Genomic DNA, 23,488 nt, shown 5'->3' on the forward strand with positions numbered 1-23,488 from the left:
GAAAAAAGATTCAAGACATTTATTGTAGAAATAGAACAAGATGCAAAACTTGCATGGAAAATGACTGAGATTGACAGACAAACCTCAAAATGTTGATTACTGCACACTTTTTTACAGTCACTTTATCATGAAGTAATCCCATGTAGTACAAAACATGCATTGTTCATTTATTTTGACAAGAGTAGATTAGTTTTTTAATTATGTTTCTCACAGTGCTTGATACTTTCATAATCGTCCTCTCAAAAGCACTCCTCACCTGCATCATTCAACCTGTCCCTCCTTTCATCCCCATCATTTGTTCCCACAAGCTTCACCATATCTTAATCTCTCCCGACTTCTTTCCCATCCTGGCTCCTCTTGCTGATCTCTCAAGCCTACACTCATGCTCACTTCCTTCTAATACTCATCACTGCTGGTGATGTCTCTTTTTAACCCTGCCCCCTTCTATTTCTGACTTGTCATCCTTCTCTCTTGCTCTAACTTCATTAATTCTGTTCTCCATCTTCCTCCCGACTCTTCTGCTCCCCTTTCAGGAGCACCAGCTCCACTCAGCAACAAAACTAACTTGGTACACAATCTCTTAATATTCTGCTACCTGTGTATGTTTTGTCATCTCAAAATCTGACTATCTCCCTTCATCCATATCTGCCCTCTCCTGCAGTGACCTCACTTTCTCCCATCCTTTGTGTGCTAGATGCTGCAGAGAATTCCCTCCTTTCTTCTTTATATAGTTTCCAACCCCATTCTCCCACACAGTCACTTCCTTTGAAGTGTATGCTGTTTAACTTCCCCATCTTACTTTAGGTTGCAGTCAATCAATCATTCTTCTAAGCTGCTTACTCCTTTGACTCTGCCTGGTTTTCCCTTTTTCCTAGTTCTCTTGTCTTATTCTTAATGGTGTCAACAGTCATATTGACTCTCCACCCCTTCCTCATCTGAAAGCTTCTTGCTCACACTTCCCAATGATCTGATCACTCATCTGACCTGGTATTCACCAGGAACTGTTTGCCCTCTAACTTTCCTCACCTCCAAATCCCCTCTGACCATCAACTCCTCTCTTTCAGCAGCACTCTCTCCCTCTTGAGATTCCCAATGTATTAACCACTCTGGGCCAATAATAAAGGCATAATGTTTCCTGAAGCTCCCAGAGCACATGTGGCTGCTGTGCCACACCTGAAGAGGGTGCAAGTGCCTCTTTTCTGTGACTGACCAAGTCTGCTGGCTACAGTGATAGAGGTTAGTTCAAACTTAGCCTTGCATATTAACATTGCTAGATTTGCACAGTCCTTGAGCTCAGGTGAGCTGCTGTGGGAGGGGGGCAAAAGCCATTAGAAGAGAAGAGAAGGACATAATCTAGCCCAAAGGGTTTATACTGGAAAGAATAACACGATTAAGTCTAACAGGGCAAATGTGTCACTGTTTTTATTTATACACAAACACACACGGCATTTGCTAACTATGTAGCAGAGTCTATAATCCTCTTAATTCCATGTTACCTACCCAAGAAGTACCCTGTCAACAGCAACATTAGTGGAAGAAGCAATCAGAAGTTTCCATGGGGTTGGTCTTAAGCCTTCAGGTGCTTCACTGCTTTCAAAGAGCTGTACCAGGAACAAGACCACAACAGATAGCAAGTAGCTCTTTCCAGCTCCAAAAACACCTAGGGAGAAAAACCCAAGGTTACAAATGAATAATTTCAAGGAACCATATAATTGTTGAAATTAGTTCTGTCAAAGTATTATGGCTTGATTTGTCTATAAGTACTTCCCTTGGAAGCATATAGCTATGCGAACAACCAGTGAGTGTGGGGGATCCTGTTGGCTTACATTTTGCATTAAATATCTGGAATGTTTAGAAAAACTAAAGGATAGGTAAACTAAGTCATGCTTCCCAAATGCCCTGGCAAAATGCATGCTGTAGGCTTGAAAATTGCTAAGGCAGAAATCCCCTCAAGAAGCAAATGCGAAGTGATTGTCTACAAGGAGTGTATTATGCCCTGAAGCACAGTATGCAGACTTTTAGAAAGAAGAGACCAGTGATACAAGCCATTCTACAAATGGAATAATAAATTATAAACAGATGCAGGTTCTGTGAGCACAACCTATATATATTTTTAAAAATAGGCAGGTTGGTCCAAAGTATTATTGATAGCATTATTATAAATGTATTCATTTTAATAGGACCCAAGACTAGGCTGCATGCCTTCCAATACAGATTAAAAACAAGATCTCTGAACTGAGGCGTTTACAAACTAAGTTTGGACATAATGCAATGAGGGGGCAAAAAGCCTGGAGGGAAGAGAAGAAGATCAAGCACAAAGATAATCAAGAAGATTCTGTGGTCATTTAGTAAGGCCAGGGTACAGCATGATTGAGCAAAAAACACTTTTAAAATCAGATATATAGATGGAATGAGTAAGTGAAACAAACACTGATTCTGCACAGGGATCTGCTAGCACAGAAGCCAGAGCTCATGGAGAGTCCTACAGAACTTAGTGGGATGCTGTGATGCTGCTGTGATGATGGATCTTGAAATGGAATCAAAGCCTTAATCAGCATGTTTCCTGTAGGCCTCATGGAAGATGTGGATCTTCAAGAAAATAATAGGGGATTCCATTGGGTTCAATTTAAGATTAATCAGCATTAAACTGGGCATGAGGATATCCTTCACTATAGAGTACCACTTCACCTGACTGTACCTGGCCCGAGTAGAACTCGGTAAATAGGCGGGGCTGCGTGGAGGGATCAATACCCTCCGACGCAGCCCTGCCGCCGTTTGACCGTTTTCGGCGGCAGGGTGGGTGGGACTTTTGGCGGCACGGTTTCTCAGCGGTGGCAAGGGGGGGGATTTGGCGGCAAAGGGGGTTTCTCAGCGGCGGCGGCGGGGGGGGAGGATTCGGGGGCGGCGGGGTTTCTCGGCGGCGGCGGGAGGATTCGGCGGCGGTGGGGTTTCTCGGTGGCGGCGGGGTTTGCCTCGCGTACCACCGAGCCGTCTTCCGCGTACCACTGGTGGTACGCGTACCACCGGTTGAGAACCGCTGCTATAGAGTATTGTAAATGTACAGTTATCATAGGCTCCACTCCAATCTATTATGTAAGCATTTAAAGAATTTTTAGACATGGATCTTCCATTAACAATAGCATCACACATCAACTCATAGTCAAGTCATCTAGCATCTCTTTGAATGTTTGTGTTTACACTAAAGGGACTCAAAGGATCTATCAATAAAAATAAGGGATGTAACTTTATGACTTTATTTGCTTTTTACCATGTATGATTGTGATAGGGAAGACCTGCTGCTTTTCCATTTGTGCATCATTTTCATGTGATGCCATCATCTGAGCTATTTGAATCAGTGCTGTAGCTTGATCTGTGTTCAGATGGAATGTCTGAATCATCTTTCTGGCCAGTCCCAGTGTTATTTCTGGACTTAGAAGCCCACACATCATTGTGCCCTTTGTATTTAAGGCTGGCGAAATAAATTTTCTTTTGCTGACTCTGTTAGCATGTTCAGCTCTGAAAGGCCTAAGAAAAACAAGAGTTGACAGATTAGTAAATTCAGACCATTTGCTATGAAATGCATCTATACGTAATTTATAGTCACGTTTTTTTGTGTGCAGATACATGTAAAATTACTTTGATTTTTCCCACCCCCCCGAACAGCAAGTCAAAGCTACAGTATGTTTTCAACCGATTTTCAAGTAAAAAAACATTTTTACTTTCATCTCTAGATATTTAAATTATATCACAATTTCATGCATTAAATAAGTGTTTTTCTGAACTTCCTTCTATTTAGAAATATGGTAAATCTTTATAGTTGCCAAATATTTTCAAATTCTATTACAAATAATCTAAGTATCAGTTTGGTTTAAAGAACCCACTGACTGTCTTATTTTTAAATAAAAACAAACCATGCACTCATTGCTTATTTGGCCCAAAGATTTTCTGTTTGCTAAACATCTCACCAAGTTTTAAAAGCTACTGGCATGCTTATCAATACAAACCACCTCGTGAGTTTTAGGGTTGTGGCTGTTAGTTTGGTTCGATTCCCGACGACCCCCCCCGAAATATCTAATTTTCCTATGATTTCTTAGTCCTGCATGTTTTTCTGACAGGTCTCTTGAGTGAAGGATAGAGTTATCTGAAATTTGTGGCATACAAGTTTGCATACCTGTACATTTGTATTGTATGTGTGGTTTATAAGTTTATTACCAGTAGTCTCTAATAACCATATGGTTACACAAGTCATATTATACATGTGAATGATAACTTTAATAACATTAGTGCAATTGTCTTATATGCTGAATACAAACTACCTTGTGACTACTCAGAACATTGCACTGATTTTACAAAGAAACCCCCCCCGGACATGAATTTGTTCCTATGTTACAAATATAGGGAGGAAATACTGGAAGATTAATTAATGGAACACAAAGGCTGTTACCATTAAATTAAATGGCAACTGACCTTGACATTAAACTTGTATTAGAAAGTTTCACAATCCAGTGAATATTAAGAATATTAATCAGCAAAGTATAAGGGGTGGGGCATAGGTGTATGTAAATCTAAACAAATACCTCCAATCCTTCAATGAGATTTAAGCAAGGAATTACTCACATCCTAAATTAACGAGAACTGAAGTGTGATACTAGGTGCTAACTATACATCATTTACAGTGCCATAACATTTTCTGGCTTCTTTTTTTGTGTGCCTATTTTCTACACATAACCATAAAGGAAATGGGTGGGTGGGTGGAGGGGGAAAGAGAACGAACACAAGCGCAGTGGTTACTTACATTTTTAGTAAGTACTTTATTAGTGGTAGTGTAGCTGGACTGAAGTACTCCTGCATATTTCTCAAAGCTGTGAGCTCAGTGCTAGCATTACAAACTAGCAAGGCATGAACAATCACTGGAAAGATTACAAAGGAGATTAACAAGTGTACTCAGCCACAGAAAAGTCTGTATTTCAAATAAGGCTATATGTTATTTACTCAGCATTAGAAATGAATTACTTTTCCTGCTGTAATAGAAGCCAAACTAAAGACTTCACAATGTCTAACCTATGATTCTAGAGCAAAAGATCAATGAGAATTTTAAGACCATTATTTTGAGGGATTCATAGCAGCCTGGATACAAAACCTAAGTATTTCCTCTAATATTTTAAGGAACTTATTTCATTAGCTATGGAGTTTGAGTTGAACTTTTTTAAAATATTTGTTGGTCATCAGTAGAACAGTTTCATTTCCATTTTGTAAACATCTCTTATGGGGAGTTATTTTTCAAAAAATGAATTACAATACAGATGGCAATCCTTCATCAGCTAAATAGCTCATACTCTCTTTGGAATGTGGTGGCAGTGTTTATGCAGAACAACTAAACTCAGGGTATATCAACACTGCCATTAGACACCTGCAGCTCGCCTCTGCCAGGTGACTTAGGCTCATGGACCTCAAGCTACAGTGTGTTCAACTGCGGTGTGGACATTCAGGCTCAAGGACCCTGCAAGGTGGGTCCCAGCCAAGCCCGAACCTCTATACCACAATTAACCAGCCCCTTAGCCTGAGTCAGCTGGCATGAGTCAGCCATGGTGTCTAACTGCAGTGTAAGCATACCCATAGTCTGCAGATCATTTTTAGTGCATAGTTTACTACTGTAGACTAAATCTGAGATGTATTTCACAAACTATGCAAGGAAAAACTTTACGCAACAAAAACAACAATAAAATGATGTGAAGATCACAAGCAAAGAAGTTCACATTTAAGCATCTTCCAATGTCTTCTGGCACTAGTCCATACAAGTCCTGAATGTTGTTAAATTTTTCTGCAATAGTGAATGTTGCAGTTAAAGTTGCAACTCTTATCTTCACTTTAGTCTTTCTGCAGACTTACAAAAATGGGGAACGAATATTTTGTGCTTGGTTTCAGCTCAAAGGGGCTTAATTAGCAAATTTCGCTAAGCTTTTCTGAATTAGCCACAGAGGAAGATCTACTTATTATGGGACAATGTAAACTTCATTGCATACGGATAATACAAAAATAGCTAAATCTTAAAATTTCTAGTGTGTTGTTTAACTAGACCTCCATGAAGAATTTGTTTTTGGTTTTTTAAACCTAGTATTTTACAATAATTATAAGCTATTTAAAATTTTCATTAGACATGATTAGCTTAACATCTCCATTTGGCTTTTCAGTTTTGTAATTGCCCAAAGTACTATAAAACAGCCCTATTTCAATGCCACAGGCAGGGCTTTTTCTTGTCTTAAAATCTAAAAGGAAAATAAATAAATGTGAAATCTTATACTAAAACATTAAAATGCCAAGTCTGACACAATAGTCAGGGAATGGGAGAGTTAAGGGCCCAATCCTACAGTTCCTACTCAGGGCAAAACTCCCATTGAATTTTGGGTCCCTGATTACAATAGGAATGTTAGCTTGGCCATGCTGTGCACATGTACAGTATTTCTGATTAATCTTCAGTATGTTAAATGAGTAACTCAGTATATGCATCTGACGAAGTGGGTTGCAGCCCATGAAAGCTTATGCCCACAGAAATTTGTTAGTCTTTAAGGTGCTATAGGACTCTCGTTGGTTTTTTTTTTTTGGGGGGTATATAAAGCATGTGCAGTGTAGTTGAGTTAACAAAGCTATTGAAAACTTACTCTTGAATTTTGTATTCATGTGGACATTCTTAATGTTGTATCAAAATAGTGTCAGCAGGTGTAGGTTTCTATTCTGCTCCAGAAAGAACCTACACTACCCTATATAGAATTTCTACTTACTCCCTTCTTGTCTTCAGCAACAACAAAACATAATCCTCAGCCTAAGCTTTCCCCCATGTTTGACTATTCCTTGGGTTTCTCTGTAGGATCTCCTCCTGTTCAATCACCCACTTCCCTCTGCCTGAGACATGCTGCAAACCCTCTTGTATCACTTTCCAAAATACTATCACAAAACATAACAAACTGATGAGTGGGTCTAAAAAAGCTGGGGGTGGAGGGGAGAAGAGTAAACAAACGGAAAATAGCACTGTAATTTACTTTTGAAATATTTAGCAAATAATGTCACTAGTTGACAAAAAACTTCCAATTCTCTCTTTACTGGAAGTGTTCACTTTCTGAAACATTTACCAAAATAACTCAACTAAAAAAGTCCATTAAAGTTATCCAACTTTATTTTTCTGAACATTCCTCAATCCCTGGAAAAATCATGGAGCAGGTCCTCAAGGAATCCATTTTAAGGCACTTGGAAGAGAGGAAGGTGATCAGGAACAGTCAACACGGATTCACCAAGGGAAAGTCATGCCTGACCAACCTGATTGCTTTCTATGAAGAGGTGACTGGCTCTGTGGATGTGGGGAAAGCAGTGGACATGATATACCTTGATTTTAGCAAAGCTTTTGATATGGTCTCTCACAGTATTCTTATCAGCAAGTTAAGGAAGTATGGGTTGGATGAATGGACTATAAAATGGATAGAGAACTGGCTAGACTAGAGCATAGGGCTCAACGAGTAGTGATCAATGGCTCCATGTCTAGCTGGCAGCCTGTCACAAGCTGAGTGCCCCAGGGGTCGGTCCTGGAGCCGGTTTATTCAACATCTTCATTAATGATCTGGAGGATGGGGTAGATTGCACCATCAGCAAGTTTGCAGATGACACTAAGCTAGGAGGAGTGGTAGATACCCTGGAAGGTAGGGATAGGATACAGAAGGACCTAAACAAACTGGAGGATTGGGCCAAAAGAAATCTGATGAGGTTCAACAAGTACAAGTGTAGAGTCCTGCATTTAGGACGGAAGAATCCCATGCACAGTTACAGATTGGGGACCGATGATCCAGGTAGCAGTTCTGCAGAAAAGGACCTGGGGGTAACAGTGGATAAGAAGCTGGATATGAGTCAGCAGTGTGCCCTGGTTGCCAAGAAGGCTAATAGCATATTGGGCTGCATTAGTAGGAGCATTGTCAGCAGATCACGGGAAGTGATCATTCCCCTCTATTCGGCATTGGTGAGGCCGCATTTGGAGTATTGTGTCCAGTTTTGGGCCCCCCACTACAACAACGATGTGGAGAAGTTGGAGAGAGTCCAGCGGAGGGCAACAAAAATGATTAGGGACCTGGAGCACAAGACTTATGAGGAGAGACTGAAGGAACTAGGCTTGTTCAGTCTACAGAAGAGAAGAATGAGGGGGGATTTGATAGCAGCCTTTAACTACCTGAAAGGGGATTCCAGGGAGGATGGGGCTAGGCTGTTCTCAATGGTGGCAGATGACAGAACAAGGAGCAACGGTCTCAAGTTGCAGGGGGGGAGGTGTAGGTTGGACATTAGGAAAAAGTTTTTCACTAGGAGGGTGGTGAAGCACTGGAATGGGTTACCTAGGGAGGTGGTGGAATCTCCATCTTTAGAGATTTTTAAGCTGCGGCTTGACAAAACCCTCACTGGGATTATTTAGCTGAGGTTAGTCCTGCTCTGAGCAGGGGGTTGGACTAGATGACCTCCTGAGGTCCCTTCCAACTCTATGATTCTATGATTCCAAACACTTTGGTTTTTAGATTATTATAGTCCCACATCCTGGTACATAGGAAGGAACATCATCTGAGGCACAGAATAGATTAAATAATTCCAAGCTTTATTATGTAAAAATACCTTTTACTTAGCAAGTTCTTGGAACACTAATGACATACTTCCTCAATTGTAACTGGTGAGCTTGATGGGGACTATCATTTTGCATTCTGGGCCTTATTTATGGGCCCTTAACTTCTTGAGCTGCACTTTGCTCAATGAGTAAGGCATTGCTTAAATGATTGACCAGAAAATAATACTTTGCACTTATACAATTGGATAATCCAAAAAATAGTTCATTATAAAGTGACATGTTTGAGAAATAGTCAACCCATTATTCATCCCAACTCAGGTACTTCTCATATATAAATAGCACATATATATGACACAAAATTCTTGGGATAAAACTTACTATTTGAGCACCAATTTGAGGGATAGTAGCCTTTCAGAGGCAATAATTCAACTTCATTGCTAGATGATGGTCCAAAGAGAGCACTACATGCAATGAAAGTGTCCAGGGATTCAAAATGTAGAGTCTTTGAAACAACCCAAAGGTCATCTGTCAAAATAATAGATCAATTTATTTCACTTTCCTAAGTTTCTGCATTGCAGGCTTTTAATAAATCCAACCTTTATTATTTTGCAAATTAAGCCATTAGAACTGAAGCCATAGTTAAAATAGAGGGGGCTAGTACTATGAAAGATTTGTTGGTACAGTCATTTGAAAGGGAGAAATTAGATTGTTCATGGTAAGTAAAGATGGTATTAAGTAACTTGTGAATTACAGTAAGCATACAACTAATGTACTAAAGGTTCTTCTCTATTTTAACTAGTTTCAAGTGACATATGACTACAGTTTTAATGCTTTTCAGACTATTTGGATTTCAGACAAATTGTTAAAAGAAACAGTAATCATTGCCAGCCACTGAACTGAACTGCAATTATACTTAGGTGCTATTTTGCTAAAGAACAGTAAAATACTAACAAAAACATCATCTTCAGTATAGATTCAGATACTTAAGTCACGATGAACAATACTTTAGTCCAAACATAGTCCCAATCAAGTCTGAGGGACCATTTGGTGAGTAAGGTGCTATTTATCATGGTTAAGGTTATCTAATCTGGTTCTTAGTTTTGTATAGTAGACAAACCTTTTCCTCTGCTCCCTTAAAGGGTACAGTACCTGAAGAAACGAGTGCAGGCTGGAGGCTGCAAAAGCTTTCTAAATTCTCTTTGCAATACACGGAGATGAAAATTTAATTACATTCTCAGTCGTAATGGAGAATATAGAAAGGGGGATTCTGAATTATGTTAACAAAGTCAGTTTTTGAAGTGTGTGCGCATGTGCACACACAATTGTCCACACCCAATTCTGGCACACAAATACTTCAGGGTATGCAAGTAAGACATTTGTCCACACAGAGCTTCAGTATCTCTAAGTGCAAATCCTGACTTCTGAGTGTACTTCAGAGTACTGATGTGTCTAAATTGTGCAGAGGCAAATGTGCATGTGCACGTCTGAAGATTTGTTGTATAGTTGTATTCTGCCTTTCAATTAGAAAAATCTCCAAGTGCATAAGTTATATAGATACAACTTGAGTGGAATGCAACAGCTCTCTAACAGTGGACTACAACACGAAAAAAGTTTAAGTCAAGAAGTGAAAAATACTATTTCCAAATGAAAATGCTGAGAACTTTAGGTAGGATGTAATTATCAAAAATGGAATATGATTGTAGCAGCAGGGCAGACAATTTCCCTGATTATGTGAAAAGGTCTTCAGTGGTCAAGAACCTTGATTTTTTGCCTATACTGAAAGGCAGTTCCTCTAGCAGAACACTGATCCCTTATATGCAATGGGTCGCTAGGTCAGAAGCAGTTCAGAAAGAAGAGCGAAACCGAGTGAATAACATACACCAATTTCTATGACCTAAGTTTCCCATTCAAATATTGACTATTCCTGACTCTAAGTAGCTTGCTAAATCCAACAACACATCACAAGGTGGCATGTCCACAGACCATAAATGCCAGAAAATCACGTAAGTTTCTATTACTTTTGCTTTGTACAACATTCACTTTATATTTTTCTCAACGTTGTTTTCAATGTTCATGGTTACAAAAGCAAAAATGACTTTACAAGACATCTAGCTACCTTTCCAAAATCAGAACTAAGCTTCATGGCTTGTCAGGATTAAAGGATGAGGTTTTACTCTTCTGTGACAAATGCTTTAAAATATCACTTTAGAGACAAAACAGGAACCTATGCTAGACCTCTCAGTGAGATACTCAGATTCACTTACCTTTGCTGTACAAAGAGGAGTGCTCCTTTTTGCTCAGTTTAAGATATAACTTGTTTTTAGAATCCCCATCAAATTTGGCATTTGCAATCATTAATTTCTTTAGCTTACTACAATGTTTTTTTTTTACATCAAAGGCTCTTCTGTTTAAAAAATCATATTTCAAGAGTCAGCATGTAATCTAAACAAACATAGCAGATTTCTGATTGACCATAAAAATAATCAGTCTTGTCAAAAAACAGCAAAATATTAAGATATTAATTATTTTTGCAGCCTTTTCTCTGCTCAGAAGAGTTCATGAAGCAGTTATACCTTCTAAGAAATACTTCCTGATATTTCTTCCCTCCCACCTACTTAATCTGGCAACAAATAGGAATGTAACATTCTTCTTCTTTGCTGTTAGTTGTGTAACGGAATATAAAAACGCTAATTTTGAGAACCCAAACATTTAATATTACATTTGTTTTCCTCTGCTATACAACTTCAGTAGCAAGTCATGCACAATTAATTTTTAGAGCTGGTTAGAAAACTTCAACATTTTCGCAATTTCTATAAAAATGGAAAATATGGTTTGTTTCCATACTAGCCCTAGTAACTTTCTATCTGTTATCAAACCTATACATTTTACATATAGAGAAATCATCAACTTCTTTAGTAGCTGCCTCTGCTGCTGCCCACAGATTTCAGCAGCAGCATGAAACTGACATGATCTTTGACAATTGCCTGCAGGGTTTCAAATGGTTGCTGTGAAAGCTCTAGAGTTTTACATCATTTTACATGCAGTTAATATCTGCAAGTTTATCTCCAAAGCCAGGAGGACTGGTTCTGGTTTGTTGCTTTTTTTATTTTGTTTTTTAATTGATGGCTTGTGGTCTGCAGAAATCGATGGCCTTAGACCCTCACCACTTGTTAGGGAAAATTTCACATTCATCACTGGCCAAATGGAGTTTCAAATGGTAATGACTTAGTTATTACCAAGGTGGGCCCACAATGAAACTAATGTTCCGAAAGTGAAAAGCTCAATAAGCCACTAGTAGTCACCCAGTTAACAGTGGGAATTCTTAACTGGTGAAGAGCCTGCAGCAATTTGCTGACAAGTGAAATATTCCACTTTAATGGAGAGAACACTTGTAGCAGAGCTGTTAAACATATAATGTAATAAACTGAGGTGAAATTTTACTTCTCCCACCACAGCTCTGCTGCTAAGATCTGGGATTCAGGCAGCTCACACCTTTATTGCTACACTTTGTCTGTTGTAGATTCATGATCACATTCAGAAGACTTTCTTTGCTACCTCTCTGCTACTCAAGCTCCCCTATTTATGCATCTTTGATGCAGATCGTTTGGCCACAGCATCACACTGGGAACTCCGTTCTGCTGATTATCCCCTCCGGCCCCCAAAGATAGAAGCTTAAATTCTGAAGAAACTGACTGGTAAGCATGCTTACCAAGAAACATTTTCAACTTGGCATTACTGAGTGGATTTGTGAAATCCTGCCCAATAGAATGTATTTATGGGAGAAACTACACAAATAGTAACAAACAAGACAATCAGAAAGGGCTTAATTAATGACTTATCAAATTGCTGGTACCCAATAATGTTTTTACAAGACTGATGAAGAAAGCAGAGAACTGAAATCCCATTGCTGTATCTATCTTTCTCAAACTGAACTTAAAATTTTCCCCACAAAATCATTACATCATTAGAAAAGAGGGTAAACATGAGCCAGATTCTCTGCTGGTATAATTCCACTTAGGTCAATAGCGTTACAGCAGCAGCAAAACATTTATACCTGGGTATTTATAAATGTTAACTTATAGTGCCATATGAAGTATATCTAGTATTCCAGTATACCTCACCAAAAGCTGGCATTCCTCATAGAGGGAAATCTTTTGACATCTGAGGTAAACTCCCATACTCTTTATATCATGAAGCTCTAGACTGCCTCTGGATTCTAGTTGTCCTGGGTTGACTTCTTCTATCCATTTGAAAAATTTACACTGGTCAGCTTTTGGGGCATCACAGGTATAAAAAAGACGACCCTAAAACAAAGATAAGCCATCAAAATTTTATTTGATTCATATTTTTAATCTGTAAATTGGCTAGCCCATATTGGATACTATAAAAATAAGAAAACAAATCAGTTTTTTCAGCATGCTCCATGAATCTGCTGGAAAACCAGGAAGCTTTTCAGTCACTCATTTCTGTAATTGTGTATGAACTGTCATTCGTCACTATCCACAGAATCCAATCTGATATTTAGCAATACTAGATTTAAAAATTCAAGTCTCAATTTACTTATATATAGTTAATATATATAAAATATGGTAATGTTTATAGATGGAGATGTATTAATCATCAAATTGATGCTAACATTTATCTTCAATATAATCCACTTTAATTTGTAACTGAAATAACAGAATTCTCCTGTAATTATTCACAGAATATAACTGCAGTACCATAAAGGAGCAAACAGCACCTTATTTTGACCTTCTTTTTTAACCATAACAAGCTTCGCTGGAATCTTATGATTGCAGAGTGGAACATAGTTTTCATTACTTTCCCCTGGTCCATTTTTCACTAAAGTGCAAAATGATGTGTTCACTTTAGAAAGAGCCCTGTGTAGTCTTTGTGACAGCTCAAAAAGCAATATGTTTAATTGTTCTTTACATAAAAAGAGAGAGGGGAAAAATTAGTATCTCTTCAAACAATATTTGCATACATAATAAAGTAAACAAATGCATCTTAATTTCTTACTATAAATCTCAAATCTAGAAGACCAATTTTTCAAAGATTCAAACCTGACCTCTAAATGTGATCACATCTTCTGAGTGTGAAAAATTCAGAATTTGCATGTGCAAGCTATTTAGTTCCAACTACATTTCTACAAGTCCCCTTTAGGTGTATACATTTAAGGATATGCATATTAAAATGCTTGCACTTGAAAAAATTTAGGTACAAATGTTGATATTTAATGTGGGACTTAAGTGGCCAGACAAAAGCACAGAGGTGAATTTCACCCTCAAGTTATCAGTTTAAACGCACTGTTGGTCAGAGCAACTCTGATACTCTCAAATCAGAAGTTCCTGTTCCCTGTGCTACCTTCTGCCTTCCCCCTTCTGCCCCCTCCCCCCAATGAAAATGCAGTATTTTGAGCTAAGCTACATTTATCACTACACTGCAAATAACTTCCTTCTTTTAAATAAATGGTCAAGGAAGGAATGAGTATGCAGAGGAGCCTAATATTCTCAACCATAGCAAAGTACATAAGTCAAAATTGAGCTGTGTGGGCAGGAGAGCCAGTCAGGTGCCAAAACAAATACAAATCTACTATTAACATAACATTGATATCAGCCATACCTGTCAAAGCAGCTGTAAATATCTGTTTGTAATGAACATGAGACTGAAACACAGTAGGTATATAAATCTGCCTTTTAGGAAGATTAGTACACTTTACTTTATCCCCACTGGGAAAAGATAGCTCAGAGATAGATATGTCCTGAAAAGTAACAAAATGAGGCATTAAAAATGCTCGCCAAACCCTGATCTCATTTCTTTTATGAAATAAATCACGAATGGGAGGAATTTTGATTCCTAACTGATACGTTAAAAGAAAAGCAGTCCGAGACAACCTACATGTGTAAAGATAAGCACATACAAGTTTGCAGTACTGGGGCCATGGACAGCACTTTATACTACCATGTTCACTTCCATGCTAAACAAAGTAAAATTCACCCCTGTATTGAGGGCCTGCACAAAGTCTATGCACAGTCTAAGTGCTGTTTTGAGAGCTTTAGTGGAAGTTAAGTGATGTATAGGCATGGTGCCAGTCCTTAGCACAAAGATGAATTCTACCCAATCCATGATTAGCATCATTTCTGCATTGCAGCAAAACTAGTTTCACTTATACAGTTCAAAAGACTTGTCAGCATTTCATTGTGTATATACCTTTTTATCTGGAAGCTGAAATATGGCCAGCCAGGTTTGTGCCTGGAAACAAATATTTTCACCAGTTCTCAAACATCCATTTTCTTAATTTGTAAACTACAGGACTTCTGTTTTTGTTCATGAAACCCTTCTCCCCCCCGACACCACACACACACACACACACACTCTCAATCCACTCTTCACTTATTTTGGACACTGCTTTGTTCCCTTAAGTCAAAAAAATTATTTGTATTTCTCAAGTTCTTAGTTTATTATACATATGACTCTTAATTGGTTTGCTTTTAATGTTAAAACGAATGAGAACTTATAAAAATTTACTGCATTCTGAAATAACATTTTTCAAGCCTTAACAGTCTCATTTCTCTGAGCAGCCAAGATGAACAGCCATAACTCTCAAATTATAAATATTGATTTAAAGGAATACTGTCAATATAATCAATTTTTTTTGTGATTTTTGTCTCTCATTTTCTTATTTTTCCCCAATGTTCCTCCCTCCCTCCACTACAGCTGTGCAAAAGGCAAGAGGAAAATGACTGACTATACAGGGGAAACTATGAAACTTACTGTGCATTTGATAGCATTATGTAGATAAAATAAACCAATGTTTAAACAGTTGGAATCTTACATTTATAGTGACCTTAGCTGTCACTTATTACAGTAGTAGGTAAAAAAGTGTGATTTTTTTTTTTAAGTTGACTTAAAAGAGATTGCAAAAGCATGAAATCAGCCATTATAGTCTATCAAGTTAACCATAAATACTTTGAGGGGAAAAAATTAACTACTTTAATCAAGAAATAAAAAATGGCTCTTTTCTCTGAAGAAAATGTAAATTTAAATGTAAATTTTAAGTTAAACAAAACCTAAGAAATTTGGAGACAATTTTCAAAAAGCTACTTGAAATGCACCTATGTGTCTTCTAAGTTCACCCACTATATGTGCAAAATTCATACGTTCATGCACAAGTACATATATGCACACTTAAATGTCATTTGCCTATAGAATTATCTATTTCCACCTGATGTGTGTGAAAACGCATTTGTAGCACAATCAGAATGGCAAGGCCACTTTTAAAAATTGGTCAATTTTGGACAAGACTTTAACATCACAAATGGCTTCTTGTCATCTTCCTGGCCTCAAAATTCAGAGTATACAGGTCTATCTGGCAATGGATCTGTCAGGAGTTAGTCATAAAACAAGTATCAGAATAAAAATGGTTGTACAATAAACTGTCATTGTGTAGCAGCTAAGGAGACAGGCAATAGTTCAGTATTTATTCATGTAATATCCCAAAGCACACCAGACAAATGCATTTAGAATGCTCTGAAAATGTTTTTCCTATCAACAATAAATATATCACACCATCCAGCCTTGCAAATTTTTACTTGCCTGGTCTTTTTTAACATAAGTAACACATCATTGGTCTTTTCTTCATCAGCAGTGTGGATAAATTGGTGGAGGGATTGGGGGTTTTTGGGGCCTGGTCTGGTGAATTTTCATGACTATTTTGCAAAAATGATTTTAACAAGACTGCTCTGGATAGGACAGCCAAACATGCATTGCCAGTGGGGCAAACATGTATTAAGTATACACAGTCTGCTTGAATAGTTACGCACCTGGGGGTCTCCTATTACACCCTGGTGAGTCAGCTGACATAACACCTTTTGTGCTCCTTCAGCAACAGGAATCTGGTTTAAGTGCAGAGAAAGTGTCTTCCCTTCTGAAACAGAATCTTGGCTGCTAAAATTTCTGCCATGTTTACCAAGTATGCCTTTTATCATTTGCAGATGCATAGAGTCTGGAGGGCTTTTATTCCTGGCATCACTCTGACTCTCTCTTGTGTCAGCAAGTGGCATTCCAAAGACATTCTCAGCACAGAAGTAATCAGTCACTTTCACATCACCTCTGTTTTGAGTTATCAAATCACACTGAGCTGTGTTTTGGTATTTCAGCCACTTGCTTTGTCTGGTTTGTGAAGTCTCATTAGAAAACACTGGCTGTATAACCCCCCCTTGTCTGTCTTCCGAGCACTCTACAGGCACAGAGGTTTCATACTTCCTGTCCTCAGGCTCAAAAGCACTGACAGGAAATACTACTGACTTATCATAAAAGTTGACTATTGGAGAACCAATGGATTGCTGGATTTCCTCACAGTCTATTACACTTGAATAAGTTTCTGAGTCAGGAATCTCCTCAGTAGCAGGAACAGTGATAAGTGGAGTTCTTGTTCTAAGTGTGGACTGGAGTCTCGAGAGGTTGCCATCTCCTGAACAGCAGGACTCCTCTATTCCTGTAAGGCAAATATGTCTTTAGCAACATGCTGCACTAGTCCCTTGGACATGATATTAATTTTAAAGACACACAGAATAAGCAAAATATTCCAACTTTCTCATGCATTTTCACTTCACCATGTCTGTCCTTGAGGCAGCAAGCCATTCCTGCTGGTGTACCCGGAATAGTGCTAAGTTAAATGCCAGCACTTAAATAGTCAATTTAAATTATGTAAGAATCACATCTGAAATAATCTAAAAATTTTATTTGAAAATAGGAGTCCCCCTTAAGTATAGAACTATCTTGTAAAATGTGTTTGAGTACTCTAGCAGTGTAGCCTCTACTACTGCAGTTACTAATAAGTATTTGGAATTTATGGCTGGGTCAATAGCATGCTTTCAAAAAATTAGATTTCAGCTTTAATAGTTGCAAGAAATAAAACAAAAACCACATAAAGTTACTATTGTCCCATGTGAAAAATAAGGTTCTAGAATTACAAACATCCTTTTGCCTAAATTCAACATAAAAAGAAATAACAGTCCAGATATTACTACAGTCACTAAAAGTAGGTTAAAGGGAATCAGAACATGGAAGAAAATTTGAAAATGGGCAAATAAAAGTCTAAGGGTAAGAGCTGGGCTTTCAGCTCTCTTTTTTTTATGCCTAATAGAAAACATTTGATTTGCTATAGGGTTTCTTACTGGAGGAAATACTATTTCAGGAGAAAAAAACAAAAAGAGTACAATATTGCTCTAATTAATTTGCACATGCTAGCAAGATACTTTAGCTAATTGTTATTTATAATTTTACACAAAACACATATATGTGAGAGCTGAAACAAATGGGAGTTGAAGGAGCTTGGCCTTTATCAGGAAGTACTCAGAACGCTGCAAGATCAAGACCCAAGTGTATAGTAGCAGGTTTATGCAATGGAACTTCTTCTGCATCACAGAACTTCAAAGCTCTGCAGATAAAGACAATTATAAAGAGTATCTTTTTCTCACTGAAAAAGCATGCTGAATTTTCTTTAGCACTTGGCAAACATCCGGTTGTCAGGGACTTCTGTTCTTGTATGTCTATTGTATTTTCTTCATTCCTTGGAGTTAAGGACATAGAATCAGGATTCAAGGAACTGAATCCTGATGAGAACACCTACATGCAAAGAAGCAAATTGTAAAGCTAAGTTAGGAAGAGAAACAAACGAGTATTACTGTTTTTTTACCACTTCACATTGTTTACAACTACCTGAAACACTTTCTCCAAAACTTTGAGGAGAGGAATCTAATGAGATAATATGAATAATCAGATACTACTGTTATTAACATTATAGGAAAAGAGACCTACATTGAATAGCCTATTCACACCTTGTTGGGCTCCCACGAAGTCCATTGTGTTGGTCCCAAATTAAAATCTGAAGGAGAAGATGCTGTGACATTCAACATCCCTGCTGAAAAATAAATGAAAGACAACATTTGGACAGAATAATCATTTTGGGGGACTAGCCAATTATTACTTCACATTTACTTACAAGATGCACTGATGACTGGGTCTTCAATAAAGTCAGATTTTTTGTGAAAATTATTTTCTGTAACAAAGTTCAGATCATCTTCTGGAAGACTTCTTGAGCCTGGGGACTTCAGAAAAAACTAATTTTATAAAGCTGATAATAGTTACTTTGAAAATGAATAATATTTTATTTCATTTTAAATGCAAAGACCTCATTTCCAGTCAAAAATAAATTTTGTGTATGTTACAGTTCTGGACATAACATATAAATGACTTTCCTCTAGTTTCTTCAGTACTGTAAGGGACACTGCACAAAGGGATGGCACAAAATTCCAGGAATCTATCGTGACTTAAATATCTGGTCTCAATATGATCCAGACGGAATTTTTTTCAACCTTGATTCAGGACTCCAAAGTACATCCTATATTGTAACAGGACTGGGCAGAGTTACAGACACCACTGTCAAAAACAGATCAAAATGGAATGTTACACTATTGGACTCCCCTCCCCCCCCATTAAGTTGCTTTCCTCTGGGAGGAATGTATTCATTTAATGCCTCGTTACAAATGTGTATTTCAATAATCAGAGACATTGATTAGAATAAAAGCAGAAATTCAGTCTTACAAACCATTACTCATATGAACAAGGCCTCCAGCACAGTAAAGATTTCTAGGATCATTACTCATTAATGATTACTCTTAAGCAAACTTTGTGAACACAAACTAACTTTTTCAATTCTTACGGATTTTGATACATTTATGGTGGTTTTAATAGTTAATTCACCTTAATATTATCATCTTCACATGATGATTTCTCGGATTAAACTAAGGAAAGGCAACTAGAACAAACCTCATTTTACCTGTATGAAGCCAGTCAGGAGAGAATTGCTTGAAAACTTGGGTGACAGTAAGTAATTGTCTGGTGTGAGGCTTTCATGCTCAACAGTATCTGGATATTGATTCCATCCTAGTTTTGAGTAGGGCGGTCTCATTATTAACTCACTAGCTGCTGATCCTTGTACCTCGTGCCCTTGAAACTCAACTGGCTAAACAACATATGGTGATTAACACATGAAAGCAAAAACTTTCTAGCAACAATCTATAGTCTGAAACAGATTCTCTGTAAATATAAAGAAAAAACCCAATTTGTTTGATCTTACTATACTATGGAGATCAACACCTTTGAAGCATTAACTCGTGTCTCTGCCACGTAGCACAAAGTATTTTCCACATATCTTTAAATCGACAGAAAACTGTGACATTCTTCTCTTTCATTTACTTAACTATGAATTTTTAATCCATAATAAACTGCATACAGAAAAAAGTATTAAAATGCAAGTGAATTAGGAGGCCTATGATGATTTGCTAAATATTTCTTATTAGGACTTTCATTAGCATTCTGTTGAAAATGGTGAATCATTATCTTAAATTTTAAGAGATTTGGCATTGTTAGCATTTTATCTCCTTGGACTGTACCTTTGGTTGGTGGTCAAAGGTTCCCTGGCCTGGTACCACAGCTAGGAGAGTAGCAACAGGTTTCTCTACTTTGTTGTTCATGGAAGATTGCTGGATACAAAGCATCAAGAGCAAATTAGTCAGACAGGGCAATTGGTTATTCTGTACACAGCAGTCCTTTTGCAGAGGATGACCTATTCTGGCTTGCAATCAAAACCTGCTCCATGGAAAGTCCTGAATTTAACATTCAACTAGGATAGCTCAAGATTTTTCTGGCTGCTCACATGTCTATACACTGGAGAATACTGTAAGTCATACCTACTGTTTAGAAGCCAGAAAGCCAACAGTAGGCCACAAGTTACCTTTAGTACACAATGGAAGACTGGGCTTAGAAAGAGGCCTATTTCTGTCAGATGGAGGAATATGATAAACAATTCTTAGGGGTTAAAGTGAAGGGCTAATAACAGTACTAGATAAAATCAAAATGCAGCTAGGCACTGAGCAAACGTCCTCAGGTAGTCTGACCATGACCCTGAATCCAAGCCCTAGGGCTCTTAGTAAAGTATCCAAGGAAGCAGTGAAAAAAAGTTAAATGGAAAAAAAATATTTTTTTAAATGAGCCCTTTCAGTGGGGAAACAGCAACAACAACAGAATGCCAATTATAATACCAAGAAGTAGGGGAAAAGAAATAGTAGTATACCATAGTAATGAGAGTAGGCAGTAAATGTTGAATTAGGAGCTATTTAACCCCAGATCCTGCTCCACTAGAGATCCTCTAACCATCTTAAGAAGATATGACACTTTATTTCTTCAAACTGCAGTGGGACCACTGACAGCAAGAGTTAGCCATCTTTTTGACCTGGCTGTATTTCATCATGCTATAGTATCCCTTTGAAGATTCTGGCACTGTTAGCAACAAAAAAATCAGTCACTGAGACAGCTTTGCCCAGAGGTGAGAAGAATCACTGCAACAGAATGGTTGATGGATAAGAATTTAGGAAATGGAATAGTGTATGAAGAACCTTAAATATTTATCAGGATTGTAGCAAGCAATGTTTATGACTGCCATTATTTGTAAAATGTTATTGTGTTCTATAACATTTTGATTTTCAACTTCCCCATTGTAATTTCCAAATACTGAAAAAATTCACTTGTATGCCCAATCCTGCACTCTTCCCATTAATTTCTAAGGTGAATGGGAACTTTATCACAGGAGCGCAGGACTGTAACTGTTATTTTACAGTGTTCAAAAGTGTGCTAGGGCACCTCCCATTGCAGACAAAATAAATATGTTGTTGTGCTTAATGCCTTATAATTTAGTTTCAGGAAAGACAGAACAAGGCAGGCAACTGAACAGTAGGGTGTAAATGAGCAGTACATGAACAAGAGTCAGAATCCCTGGGGCTCACTTCCAGTTTGTCTTATGTTCCTACAGCTCCTGTTTCATGATTTCAGCCAGCAACCGGGAGGAGTCAGGAAGGGATTGTTTTTCCCTTGTATATTCTGGGAGGTTTTCTCATCTCCTTCCTCTGAAGCATCAGTGACTGCCAAGACTGGAAATAGGACATTGGATGGGGAGGTTCAGAGCTCTGAGGTTGCATCAAGCATTCTCTCGCTCCGGTGTTTGGCTGGCTGGTTTTTGTGCATATGCTCAGGGTCTAAATGATTGCCGTACATGGAGTCAGGAAGAAATCTTCCCACAATTCAGATTGGCAGTGACTCTGGGGGGTGGTTTGCCTTCTTCTGTAGTGAGTGGAGCCTAAGATATCTGGGTATATCTCACAATCATTTCCCTGCCATTGTGGGGGGGTTGGGCCCTGGCATACCTCACTCCCATCTATTCTCTGCCTATGACACATAAATAGTCTAGTCTCCTGTGGCTGTAATACTATGGTCTAATTTTGGTTGTTGGATTTAGCATGAGGGTACTGGGTGGTACTGGTGATCTAATATATAGGAGGTAGGACTAGATGGTCTGGTGGTCCCTTCTGGCTTTAAAGCCTCTGAGTAATATCTTCTGGCAATGAGGTCCAGAGGTTAACAATGTGTTATGTTAAAAGTATGTAGGTGTGCTGATACTCCATCCCCCAGCTTAACCCCTGTGCTTTGACAAAACATCAAGTGGATTTAAGGAGCAGCATGGTAGCTGATTTTATTTTGTACAGGAAAATACACATGAAAATTAATTACCACCAATTCAGGAGAGTCAAAGAACAAATAAGATGTCCGCATATCTTCTGAACAACACACTTCAGTTAGCTGTTGCCTAGCTACAAAAGAAAGAAAAATGTAGTAAATCTTAGTTAAAATTTCAACTCAACCAGAAAATATCTGAATATTTACAGTCTGATTCTGCAACCCTTCCTCATGTAAGTAGTGATCCCCTTAAAGTCGATGGCACTACTCATGGAAATAACGTATGCAGGTTTGGGCACATGTTCAAGGAAGTTGCTACCAAGCACCAAAAAAAATGCATAAGGTATTTTAGCCCACATACTTGTTGTCCACTCTTCTGTCAGTGGTGTGTATAAAATAATCTGACATATACTCCTCCAAAAGAGATTGTTGATACAGTAATTTGCAGATTTAAATGTGTATCAATAGCATAAGAAGTCCTCGGGAGTGGTTATTTCATTGCAAGTGTCCCAATTTCCTTAAGTCATTACCTAGGCTATCCAATGGTCATATAAAAGAAAACAACATTCTAGAATAATACCCTGTCCCTGAAGATATATTGGTAACTGCTCATATAAGTAAAGTTAAGCCTATGTCTAAGTTTTTGAAGGACGAGGACCTTATTAATTGTTTCATGTGGTTTTGATATCAAAGCCAGTGTGTGAAAGCTTCACGAGACCAAAAAAATTGACATAAGATCCTAGCCTCTTTGGGACTAATCCAGTGTCAAAACACTTATCTTCTCCCCCTGACTCCCCCCCAGCGCCTTTTAATTTATTTATTTTATTTTTTAAAAAAACCTGCTTTTAGTTTAAGCAGTTTTTTAAATGGGAGAGGGAGGACTTTGCAAAAGGAATTGAAAAAGAACATCTGTATTAACTGAAAACTGCTACAGTAAATGATTCTGCTAGGGACAGAACCTGTATTTTCAAATGTCTAGGGAAATAATACCAAAAAAAAGTCTTATACTTTAAGTAGTCTCTCTTTAGCAATATCCTTTTAAATAACTTAAAACAAATCAAACTTATCAAGACCAACAATCAAAGGTGTTGGCACTGGAGGCTTGATATTTGCTAAACTAGTTAGCATAAATTTTTTTTTGGCAGGTTATGCTTTTTTCTGTTTTTTAATTTTTCAGATTGTTAGACCACACTTGCCAAATTAGAATCTCTACCCGCGAATAACCATATTATCAGGTCATACAGATAGAATGGAAAATCTTAAATAAAATTTGAACAGAGATTCCTTTCAGGTCACTCAAGTGTATATTTTCCTGTCTGGTTA

General features: G+C 37.9%; 1 protein-coding gene across 1 annotated transcript in view; it reads right to left on the minus strand.

Annotated features, from left to right (window-relative positions):
* The window catches only part of ZGRF1 (zinc finger GRF-type containing 1), a 49,441-nt gene that overhangs the window by 16,500 nt on the left and 9,453 nt on the right, over positions 1–23,488 (minus strand). The window contains 15 exon segments of the mRNA XM_067544660.1: positions 1,501–1,660; positions 3,269–3,516; positions 4,775–4,910; positions 8,969–9,115; positions 10,855–10,994; positions 12,707–12,894; positions 13,332–13,516; positions 14,213–14,351; positions 16,414–17,087; positions 18,073–18,220; positions 18,433–18,515; positions 18,597–18,702; positions 19,434–19,619; positions 20,050–20,139; positions 22,160–22,299. Of these exon segments, the coding sequence (XP_067400761.1) occupies positions 1,501–1,660; positions 3,269–3,516; positions 4,775–4,910; positions 8,969–9,115; positions 10,855–10,994; positions 12,707–12,894; positions 13,332–13,516; positions 14,213–14,351; positions 16,414–17,087; positions 18,073–18,220; positions 18,433–18,515; positions 18,597–18,702; positions 19,434–19,619; positions 20,050–20,139; positions 22,160–22,299 (2,770 nt within the window).

The sequence above is a fragment of the Emydura macquarii genome, unplaced genomic scaffold (genome assembly GCF_026122565.2).
Source record: "Emydura macquarii macquarii isolate MOO-44397 ecotype Brisbane River unplaced genomic scaffold, CSIRO-AGI_Emac_v2 contig_1014, whole genome shotgun sequence".
Lineage (NCBI taxonomy): Eukaryota > Metazoa > Chordata > Testudines > Chelidae > Emydura > Emydura macquarii.